General features: G+C 45.2%; 1 protein-coding gene across 1 annotated transcript; it reads left to right on the top strand.

The window, feature by feature from the left end:
• The first annotated feature begins 7,498 nt into the window (after nt 1–7,498).
• On the top strand, nt 7,499–11,370 carry LOC107325182 (keratin, type I cytoskeletal 20-like). Its single transcript, XM_015885800.3, has 8 exons — nt 7,499–7,972; nt 8,203–8,285; nt 8,487–8,643; nt 8,840–9,001; nt 9,082–9,207; nt 9,360–9,580; nt 10,507–10,547; nt 10,941–11,370. Exons 1-8 carry the CDS (start codon nt 7,553–7,555, stop codon nt 11,036–11,038), a joined length of 1,308 nt encoding a protein of 435 aa, XP_015741286.1. The 5' UTR covers nt 7,499–7,552; the 3' UTR covers nt 11,039–11,370.
• The last annotated feature ends 350 nt before the right edge of the window (nt 11,371–11,720 follow it).

The raw sequence follows: 11,720 nt of genomic DNA, 5'->3' as shown, positions 1-11,720 counted from the left end.
CTTGTGCTGCTTATTGGAATTTCGGATTTTGCTTATTCTTAAACCTGCCCAAAATGGCAGTGCTGCAGAAGGAGGCCCAGGGGACTCCTCACTGATGGAGCAGCATGAAGATGGAAGGGTGTAGATACAACGAAACAAGTGCTGCAAGTTACAAGTGACATTTATAAGCAAAACTGACAGATTTCCTTCTATACAGCTTCTGGTTGCTGCCATGCAAAGCAGCCTTATCGGTGATATTGAAAAGTACACTTTGCACCCTCAAAACATTCATTTATTTTCAGTTTTAGAGAAATTTTCTTCAGCTCTTTTTACATGTTTTCCTTCCAAGACTGTAAGCAATTTCCCATACATCTCACACATCCACAGTCACCTATTTAATTCAAAGCAATTTGCCTTCACATTGATGCTTGTTATGTTGGTTGATGGCTCCATCCCCTTCCCCAGGTCAGCCCAGCCCCAGCTCAGAGCAGAGATACACAACACTAAAAGCATGAGAAACAGCGGTGTTATGAGGTGTTATTAGGTGTTATTAGGACTGTAGACAGTGAGACCCAGAAAGCAGAACTAAGAGAGACAAAGTGGAGCACCAAGAGTGTCTGTATGGATTTGCACTCCAAAGTCAACATCTACACATAAAACAGTGCGTTCTGGGCAGTCTCGTATTCGGGAGTGAAACTGTCACAGTGCTCTTTCATATCTCCTCATGTCGGATTAATACAGGATTCTTATTACCAGCTTTCCTTTGAAACGTGGCTCACAAAAGAAAATTTCAAAGAAAATGCAGATCTAGAATAAACAAGGTCCACCTCGACAATAGCACGAGTTCTCAGCAGCATGTCAGGACCGGTCCATGATCCCCCCCTGCCTTCCTCCCCAACTCTCCACCCTTGTTGCACAAAGAGATCCCCAAAGCATCGGATGGATTACCTAATGGTTTCTTTAAATTGGGTAAAACTCGTAATACAGGACTGGTAACTCACTAACAATGTCCTTCCTTCTGCTTACCAGATCCAACAAGCCAGATCTGGTGTTTGGAGCAGCTGGACAAAATGTGCCTGGGTGTTCCTGAGCAGTTCCTGTGTTACTCAAAGCAATACAGATCTATCACATTCACAAAGTATATCGGCATCCCTGTGATACAGGTGGTTGTAAAACCTCCTAAGCAGTCCCTGAGGTCTAAAGCAAAGGAAAGGATCTGTCTTGCACTGGGTTTTGATTGCGCTAAACTACGAAGAAAGAAAACTGAACAGCTGTAGAGCAAGCAATACAGCACCAGCCTGTCCTTATTTCACACCTAATAATTGAATTAAACCAATTAGTCCTCAAACATATACATATTAGTTACACTATGCTCTGCTGAATGAAAGCTGTTATTCAATGGCAAAAAATGCTTATTCCTGGGCATTTCTCCTGCCTTCAGAATGCTGTGTGTCACTGATGATCCCTTTCATTGGAGCAGGTAACCGCGCTGTGTCACTGGCCTTATGTTACCCTGTTTCTGTCATACATTCATTATTACTCCTGAAACTTTGTTCTGTACTCTAAATGATAAACCATGATTTCAGCACCCACCATATACACATAGTTAGCACCACGTTCTCACAACACGCTGAGAGATGAAGTTACAGAGAGAACATTTTATCACTGAAGAAACTGGTCAAAGAGGTGACACGACCTGCTGCAAGAAAGTCACCGAGAGAGGCCAAACTGGAATTCATCACTTCACAGCTCCTGCTTTCCCCTGCTATGGGGACAGGGCACAGTGCATTTCTGAGGCTGAGTGATGTAACATCACTGCAAACTGACAAGACTGAGGAACTTTCAGGCTATAAAAGGAGGCTGAAACCACCAGCATTCTCAAATCCCCGCTCGTAGTTTCACCTGCCATTTAAGGAAGTCCTGCACTAAATAATCCTCCAACGTATTTATAACAGACTTGAATGCACTCCAGAATGCGTATGAGTCACAGCTCATTTCACTTGTAGAAATGTTAAAACTTATTAAGGTGCATTACAATACACAGCTTTGGTAAGTGAATTGTTGATCCTCTGGAACAAGCCGGCAATGAGGTAATGCAGTAATGGTTGGTGCCATTAATCACGCATTCCTTCTGGTGCTGTGGCCACACATTGGCAGCTCTCTTTCTTATTTACGAGCAAGAAGCTTCTCTTGAGTGCACAACTTCTGCTTTGTACCAGCCTCGTTAATACAGATGCAAAATGAAAGAAGTCACTTCAGCAAGAGAAGAAAACAAAATCCGGCATTCAGAACTCTGCTAAAAACACTGTTTGCATGCACTGAAGCACAGAGAATAGGTGGAAGAGCCAGTAAAACATTTCACAATGTCCACACCCTGACCTATAAAGGTTTCTACAGTTCTGCTGGGAGATGCCTGCTCCGGTGTGTGAATCATGGAGCAGAGGGAAGAATCTATAAATGGGAAAGGAAATGAAGAATGATGCTTGAGAGGCTTGGCCCCCCCACCCCCATTTCCCAAACTATTCTGCAAAGCATCTTAATTATGTGTGTTTGGCTTTGAGAAAGCAGAAAGCATCTGGGCCTATTTTACTGCACATCGCTTCCTCAGAACCCCTGCCTCACCTAAACTGGGTTTCTTTTCAAGCAGTGTTTTGAAGATATTTTTCTTTGTAGAGCTGTATTTGTAGACCAAAATGACCTTTTTGAGCTGCACACCTGAGGGCTGGCGTAAAGGAGCTGCTCCCAGGAGTATCACATTAAACACAACCAGCAGTTCCTCACATTTGAATTCTGGACTGTCCTTACGATAGAAACCTACAGCTGATGAAGGACCAGACGTGACCCGATGGTGGGACGGGCACATGGCTGCTGCTTCCAGACATGTTAAACTGCCTTTTGAATGTCTGAATATACATCAGGAGCTTAAAGGCACAAAATCACCACATCAGCTGTGGCAAAGACACTTTCAATAACCATCCAGACTTCAGGGGTAAACCTCCTTTGCTTTGCAACATCCTAAGGACAAGCCAAAAGGATTTAATTTGATAGGCTGTCATTAAGCTCTAATGAAAGCATTGAAAATGAGGAATACAATTTAATTAGAGAAAACATAATTAATTTGGAGGAATAATTATTTGAAGCAGACAGGGAAAAGAAGAGGAAAGAAACAAGCTGACAAGTAGCTGACAGACCATAGAGTGCTCCTCTGGAACAGTGTGATACCTTCAGAGAGAAGTCTGAGCTCCGGCTGGGATCACACAAACAAGAAACTAAAGCACAAAACGCTTAAAACAAATCAACAGGAAGGAACTCTGAGCAGAGCAACCACAAAGCAGGGAATGTGCAGAGCTGTTAAAACCAGGCCAGAAAGTGGAACATTAAAGTTATCAGTGCTGGAAGATCACCACTACCAGCACTCCTGCCTTCCTTCTCACCGAGGCACAAACCGAGGTGTGAAGCCGTCAGTGCTGGGCTGCAGTTCTTCATTCATTTGGCCACAGAACAGCTTCAAAGCTTCCACTGAGACATTTTCTGAGTGACATGTTCAAACAAAATGCACAACTAATAAAAAATATACGTATATTTAATGCTAGAGTTTACTTCTCCCAAAGGAATTTGAGCACCAGTAATGAAGAAAGGGGCATTAGCTGGATGGATAACGAACACGTCTGTCATGATAGACAGAAAACACTCAGAGCTGTTGCTTACAAGCTCCCTGCCCTACAAACAGCACTGAACTCTTTGTAACTACAGCCTGTGGCTGTGCAGATAAACACTATTTTACGCATCTGGCCACAAGAGTTATGCAAAAAATTTTTCTTCTGGATATGGGGCCAGAAAAGTGGGTAATATGTGAGATTTTGTTATATAATTGACATGAAGCACGTCCAGGCTCCAGCACCGACTTGCTAGTTGCAGCAAGCAACACAGACTCGCACAGGCAGCTCCTCTCAGCAGGTGTGTGGTGGCCCCTAGTGACACACAGCTCCATCTGCACGACATTTCTGCATGGAGCTGTGACACATTCAGCACAGCAGCCAGCCCTGCTACCTGGGCCTGCCCTGAGGCTGCCAAGCTCAAGAGAATCAACTGGAGCTGGGATTGTGAGCCAAACTGCTTGTGCTGGGCACTGCCGGGCCCCTAAGGACTGCTGTTCTATGAGAGTTAGGGAAAATTCTACCTAGATGTCATTGCGTGCAATGCAGTATTTGCACCTGTCTTTTATGGCGCACTATCAGAGTGTGCACATATTTGCACAGGGCCATGAAAATTGTATTTGCTTCCTGAATGTTACACACATGTTGGAAGGAGGTCGTGCACAGTCCATGATCCTGCGGGCCCTTCCAGCTGGGGATATTCTGGGACTCCACCGTTCTGTGTCACATCTCCTCGTGGCTATTGAGCTGTCCCAGCTTTGTGCTGGCTTTAAGTTGCATCAGCTGGCTGCTTACAAAGCTCATTTCCACACACACAGACATTCAGCAAACATTGCTATTGGTTGCTATCACACTTAGAAGAGTACTCTGCAGCTTGCTCATTTTCTCATCCACTGCCCCCTTTGCTGCTCGTGGTTCCCAGGGACAAGAGCCACAAAGCCCCATCCTTATTGCCTTCCCATGAACCCAGCCCGGCTGCTCCCACTTAGTGGCTGTCAGATAAAGAGCCCAACACGGAACAGGTCCCAAAACCAGGTGCAAAGGAGGAGCTTTTCCTGCAGCCTGCAGGGTTTTGGTGCCCCATGAAAGCCTGCTTCCAAGACCCAACACAATGAGCCTGGATCACAGTTTGCAAAACACAAAATGTCTCTGTTTACTGTTTGCATTCTAGGGTGCAGCACTAACAAATGGTGCAAACTCTGTTTGCTATCAAGGTGGAGAACTGTTCTAAGGATCTTTTTTCACCCTTTCAGAAAATCCCGCACTCTAAAGCTGCCATTGGCTCGTACCCACATAGCGGCACCGTGCCCTGAGCACCCACCTTGCTGCTCTCTTGGTTTTAAACCAGACCTGTGGCACAAATGAGGGAGCCCCATCTTCTCACAGGCAGGCTATGAAGAGAAGGGGGGAATTTTTCAGCCATAGAAATATGGATTTGAGCTGGAATACGCCTGAAACACTGAACATGGAACTCCTCTCCCTTGAAGGTTACTTTGTACAATGGAAGCCTTTTCACAACTGTATTGTAAAAGACCTTAGGGAATCAAATTCTTACGACACAAAACCTGAACAGAAATCAACCGTGTGGTCACGGGGACTAATAAGCAGGCACTGGATTTCACCATTAAAGCGGATCATCGCTAAAGCCTGAACTTAAAACTCCTTTTCTTCAGTTAAACCTTTAATTCAGCCTAAAGGGAAGCCTGTGCCCCAGCTACAGGCTGCTCAAACCCACAGCCAACGCTGGGTGTGTCTTTTTTCCTGGAACTCCCATGCCCGGTTACCTCTGGCTGGTTGGTGACTAATACGAAACGGCACGCACACGTTATCAGTCCCTGGATGGTTATCTCTGCTGTGCTCTCAGTGTCCGTCACAAAGGTGACAGTCCTTCAGGAAATCAGCTTCCAGGCGTTGCTATGTACAGTTGTGACTACACACAAACCTGCAGGCTGACATTGCACTGTCTGTGCTCCATGGATTTGCTCACAGCCGCATCTCGAGTGGGAGCTGCACAACTAAACTGAAGCACCCCTGCAGCACTAGCAGCACTGCATTCACACCGATCACAGCTGCAGACACCAAAATTCATTGTATTCCATGACAAAAAAAATGTATGGAGCGATAAAACCTCACCTGAGGTGTCAACTGTACCTGAGGGGAAACTATTCTAATAACTTCTTAGAAGACAAAGCAGAATGTCTACTGAAAACAAACCATTGGAGAGTACTGTGAGAGATGCAGGCAGAGCAATGCACAGCCAGCAGATGTAACTGTAGCAGGACTTTTGCTGCGTTCTTCTCATGGTTTTAAAGATGTGAGCTCTGCCCTACAGCTGGAAATGATCCCTATTGAGTGCAGATAGAACAGACCCACCCTGTGTCTATAGCAACGGGACATTTGACCTGGCTGCTGGACTTTGACCGGACCTGCCATAAATGCTTCTGAGTCACACCCAAAGCTCGAGGTCCAACCACAGTTCAGACACCTGAATGTACACTTTGCATCCTCATGGCAAGGAGCCCTGCTCTGAATGCTGCTCGTTTTGCTTTGGAAGATGCACATTTCCAGAGCAGCTGAACTCTGCCTTGTTACAGCTGCACTCAGCAAACTATTGGTAGTTCTGTATCCAACCTGAGCTGAACTGGTCCCACCGAATCCCACACTCAGCTCTCAGAAACCTGAGGATGCTGCCAAGATCCAGCATAGTGCCCAGAGAACAGCACGTCACCCATTGCCTTGTCCCAGGTTAAAAGACCAGTATGTACAGCAGCTCTTTTCCACTAATATAAACAATACATGTTAATTGTTCAACCTGAATAGCCGTACATTATTAATACACTGAAGTACACTAAATGCAGTGTCCCAAGGAACTCCACCTGCTTTGTCCTGCTGCACACCTGCTGCCTGCTTTCATGCAGCACCAGGAACTCCCCCAGCTCTGAGCTCTTTCACTTGATTTCCATTGTATCTCTGCCTGTCACATCTCAGCAGTACATACATTGCAGCTGGAGGAACTACAAAACACAGCTGCTGGGTTTCTTTGTGTGCTGATCAGAGGCAGCTGATTTCCTGTCAAAGGCAGAGCAGCCAGAGGGCACAACGTGCTGAGCACGCTGCCAGGGCAGGAGGGCTTGGAGCTGTGCTGGAAGCTTGGTCTCAGCACTATGGACATCAGCATCTCACATGTAAAATAAAGGGAGCCATCCAGGTGGTTCTCATATCCTTACAGCTTTGCCTACTACATTTTCTGCCTTATCTCAACCACACTGCAGCCCAGTTCAACTTCTAAGGGCTTTCTATCACTGAACAGTGTACATTCAATGCAAGCAAACTACACCAGTCATTTTGACAACACTAAGATTACTGTTCTGTGCTTACTGTAGAATGAATGAAGGTGGTAGATACAAATGCCACCTTCCTGACCATTTCAAGACCTTCCTACACCATCCTCAGGCCCAGACGATGGCTCACACAACAGCAATGTACACTCGATTGAGATATAAATATTTAAGGTCTCTTGTCACATATGGTCAACTCATTTTAATTTCATAACCCGCACAGGGTTTGTTCGACAATGGCTCTATAGAGATAGGCTGGATAGGCTGCAATAAATGATTCAGCAGCTCGTTTGTGTTTTATCTTTCATTCAAAATAAAAATGAATAAAGCTAAATTTCCTGAGCAGTTTTTTTTTCAAACGCAGATGGAGAGATTAAAAACCCTTTGCATTACAGAGTGAGGGGACAATGTCCTGCATGTTATTTGTGCTGACACCAATTACAGTATGCGTCAAGAGAGGTGGGGTTTACAACCACCGTGCTTCCTCTTCCAAAGACAATATAAGGTTTACAGAGCACACAGCACTTCACTCCAACTCGCTGTTGTACAGTCAGCCGCTTCACCTTTGCAGGAGGCACAATGTCCTTCTCCACACAGAGCTTCCAGCTGGGTACAGCCGCCCGTTTGCAGGGCACAGCTCCTGGTAGCAGCGCTCTGTCCGTCAGGAGCGCGGCTGTGCAGCGGATCCAGGCGCCCAGTGTCTACGGTGGGGCTGGCGGCTACGGCACCCGCATCTCCAGCAGCACCGTCCGCAGGCAGAGCTCCAGCGGTGCCTTCTCCAACATCTCTGATAACGACCTGCTGCTCGCTGGCAATGAGAAATCAACCATGCAGAACCTTAATGACCGCTTGGCTGCCTATCTGGAGAGGGTGCGCTCTCTGGAGAAATCAAACTCCCTGCTTGAAAAGCAGATCAAGGAGTGGCACGAGAAAAATACAGTGGGCATAAGGAGTGACTACAGCTCATACTTCCAAACAATCGAGGAACTCCAAAACAAGGTAAGATCTCCTACAGCCATCCATAAAAGCATGAACTGCAGCTTTGGGGAAGGTAACAATCTACTGTGGAAAAGCAGATCAAATAGGATCTGTCTCACCTGGGAACAGGAAATGCTTCATTCTGGCCAGACACAAATTAGTGACAGACTTTCTAACGTTTAAGACTCACTCAGTGTCCTTTGCGAGCTGCACTACCTCTGCTTCATCCCTTTCCAACCTTTCCTTTTTAGATCAGTGCTGCACAGTTGGAAAATGCAAGGCTTGTCCTGCAGATTGACAACGCCAAGCTGGCTGCTGATGATTTCAGACTGAAGTAAGTTCCATGCACTGCCTGCACTCCTTCATGCTTCAGTTATTCAGGATAACATCTAGTTATTAGTATCAAAGCTGAGAAGTAAACCACAGAGCTCAGTAAAAACAAATACTTTAGGCCTCGGGCTGTAGAAGTTATTGATTTGATGTTTCTGTCAAACTGCTGCACTTCTATGGTGGCGAAAGAAGCCTTGTTTTACAGGTATGAAAATGAGCTCTTGCTCAGGCAAAGTGTTGAGAGTGACATCAATGGGCTCATGCGAGTCCTTGACGACCTGACCTTAACCAAGTCAGATCTGGAGGCACAGATTGAAAGCGTGAATGAAGAAATCATTTTCCTTAAGAAGAACCATGAAGAGGTGAGAGCAGCAGAACAGCGTCATCATTTCTTTTTTGTCAGAGGCATTTACAAATTAAATTTAAGAGTTAAATTAAGAGCTAAATTTAAATTTAAGAATTAAGAGTTGCTCTGTTTCTGTATTTCTGAGCTTCTGCCCAATATTTGGGCCTGGAAGTTCACTTTAGCTGATGCTAACGCAGTGCTCAATGTTGTAGGAGGTTGAAAGGCTGCGCAAACAAGTGGGTGGCTCGGTTAACGTAGAGGTGGATGCTGCTCCAGGTGTTGATCTTGCAAGTATTATGGAAAACATGAGACGGCAGTATGAAGAAATGGCAGAAAAGAACCGCCAAGAAGCCAAAGAACGATTTGAAAAGCAAGTAAGGTCAATTGCTTCAACATCAGCGAGAGCATGTCATGTCTGGTCACAGCTCACAGTCCTTCCATTTCCATATTTCAGACAGAAGCACTGAACCAGGAAGTAGCAATCAATGTAGAGCAGCTGCAAGAACAAAGGAGAGAGGTCACAGATCGGAGACAGATCTCCCAGAGCCTGGAGCTGGAATTACAGACCCATCTGAACATGGTGAGTGATGAACAGTTCTTGAAATAAGGTCTGTATTTAGGAGACAGTTATAGAGATAACAACAAAAACTGGGACATATTTCAAAATGTAATTTTAAGGCCAAGATGTATCCTCTTGAACAATAAATCTCTGTTCTTTTTCACCAACTGTAGAAGAAGACTCTGGAAGATTCTCTGGCTGAAACTGAAGCACGTTACAGTTTTCAGTTGGCTCAAATCCAGGAAACAATTGCCAGGTTAGAGGCTCAGCTCAGGCAGCTGCGGGCTGACATGGAGGGGCAGAACACGGAGTACAGCATCCTGCTGGACATCAAGACTCGCCTGGAGATGGAGATCGCCACGTACCGACGTCTGCTGGAAGGGGAGGACATCAGGTGAGGAAAGGGGCTCCGGCAGCTTCGCACCACTGACAGCAGTGCAAATGAGCTCCAAATTCTCAGACAGAAACGGTGGTAAAATCTGCCTATTGGCAACTGGTTTTTGAAGGAAAAAAGTCTGCCCGCTGCCCGGCTCTCAGCTGTAGGCTCCAAACAAGCTGCAGTCTGTGCTCCTTCAGAGGCTGCTGCAGTGTTCAGACCAGTCTGTGCCACCCTCTGCACGGGTACACACTGTTACTCTTCTTGAATTGAGTATCTTGACAGCCGCCCACACTCCATGAATAAAAGTGATGCAGTTTTAGATAAACTTTTCCATAACTGTAATGACAGAAACTCGGGGCACATCATTTTAAACTGCTTTTGGCAGCATGAGCACCTGACCACATCAGAGCAAGGCACTCAGTGAGCGCACACTGACCTCCTGCAGTCTATGGCAAGTCTGGGAGCCCGTGCAGGATTCCACCCTGCTGTACTTCTGCCACCAGTAGCTGAGCCACTTAAATACGTAGGAGGTGCAAATGAGCTGACATTTACTGTCTGGAAAGTCCAGCATCCCTTGCTCTGCAGTACACAGAGGTCTGTGAAACAGTGCAGAGCAGCACAAGCAGAGAGCGCTGCTTCCCTCAAAGGTTCTCTGGTTCAAAGGTCAGTTCTGGCTCAGGAACCAGGCTGGGCAAATCCTCCTGAGCTGAAGTCGTAACGCTGCAGAAATTAGCCTGCAGGTGAATTTCACCTATAGCTGACGCTTAACAAAATTCACTTTAGTACTGAAAACTCATCTAAACACGTGACAAGGGCTGAACTAAAGTCTTGATGAAAGGAAATATACCTGTTTATATTAAAGGTGCAGAAAACATGCCAGGTTGTTTCTTCACTATGTCAGGCATAATATACTTACATTTTTCTGTTTAAAATCCGAACAGGGTTGTCCAAGAGGATATACTTACAAATGAACTTGAAAAAGGTATGTTGCACAGGCATGTGCTTTTGATGGCTTCCTGTTTAAATGTTATGGAATTAAGCGGGCTGATTTCAAAAAGCGCAGTTTCAGAGCAAATAATCAACCGGTGAAATCTTAAAACAAGAAAACAATCAACTGTATGAATAGGTAACCTCCAGGGATTATACAAGCCCTGCTTTATGTAAGTAACCCAGGTGCCAGAGGTAAAACCACAGGCTTCTCAAAGGGCCAGATGGATGGCAAAGCCATGGAATTCCTTTCCAAGGGCTTTCAGAGGTGTCTGCTTCACTCCACTGACTGCACAGAGATTGGGCTCCTAAACGAAGTGCACACACTTTAACTTTCTGTCACTGCACGCTCCATTTTTATTAATTTACTGTTCAATTTCATTACCAGAATCAAGTAAAATTAAGAAGATCAAGACAATTGTTGAAGAGGTGGTTGACGGCAAAGTCGTGTCCTCTCAGGTTAAGGAGATTGAGGAGAAGATGTGAGCAGCACCAGCGGAGGGAGAGCACCAAAATGACACCATTAAACTTCATAAGGAAACCAATTTAATTCTCCCTGAAATCAACAAGGGTTGAAAAATGCCAAATCCTCAAGTCTCAGACAATCCAGGTTTTCATCTTTGTGTGTGTTTGTTCATTTTATTAATAAAACCAATAACATGTAGATTTACTTGTTACTTATTAAAATGTTGATTCAGTGCATCTATTCTGAACATGAACTATCATTGCGGTGCATTGGAGACTCACTTCAATAAACACGATTTCCAAATAAGAAACGTCAGTTTCCATTTCATAATAAATTAAAATGCAAAATTGAAGAAGTCTTCTCATTAATTGTCCATCTCTGGGGATTTCTGTATTGCCAAAGATCACCCATAGCACAAACTGCCCATCGGTTCTCAACTAGAAGAGTACTGCATCTGTCAGGCCCTTCTCAGTCACTGCTGCACACATCTGCTGAGCCCTGCAGCCCAAGGAGTTGGTGCTTCCTATTGAAATCTCACCTGTCCTCTGCATTATTTACTGCTCATAAACAGCTGCCAAGGGAAATAATTCTTTGCTCTCTCAGCCCTGAGTCACTGATATCAGGCTATCAATCCATTTCTACGTAAATGCCTCACTTAAACTTTTGATCTACTGTTCTTAATACGGTTTGCCACCCCCCACC

This window comes from Coturnix japonica, unplaced genomic scaffold (genome assembly GCF_054131305.1).
Source record: "Coturnix japonica strain WE unplaced genomic scaffold, WE-NBRP24 Scf049, whole genome shotgun sequence".
Lineage (NCBI taxonomy): Eukaryota > Metazoa > Chordata > Aves > Galliformes > Phasianidae > Coturnix > Coturnix japonica.
Note: the sequence above shows the minus strand (reverse complement) of the source record. Positions and strands in the feature narration are given on the sequence as shown.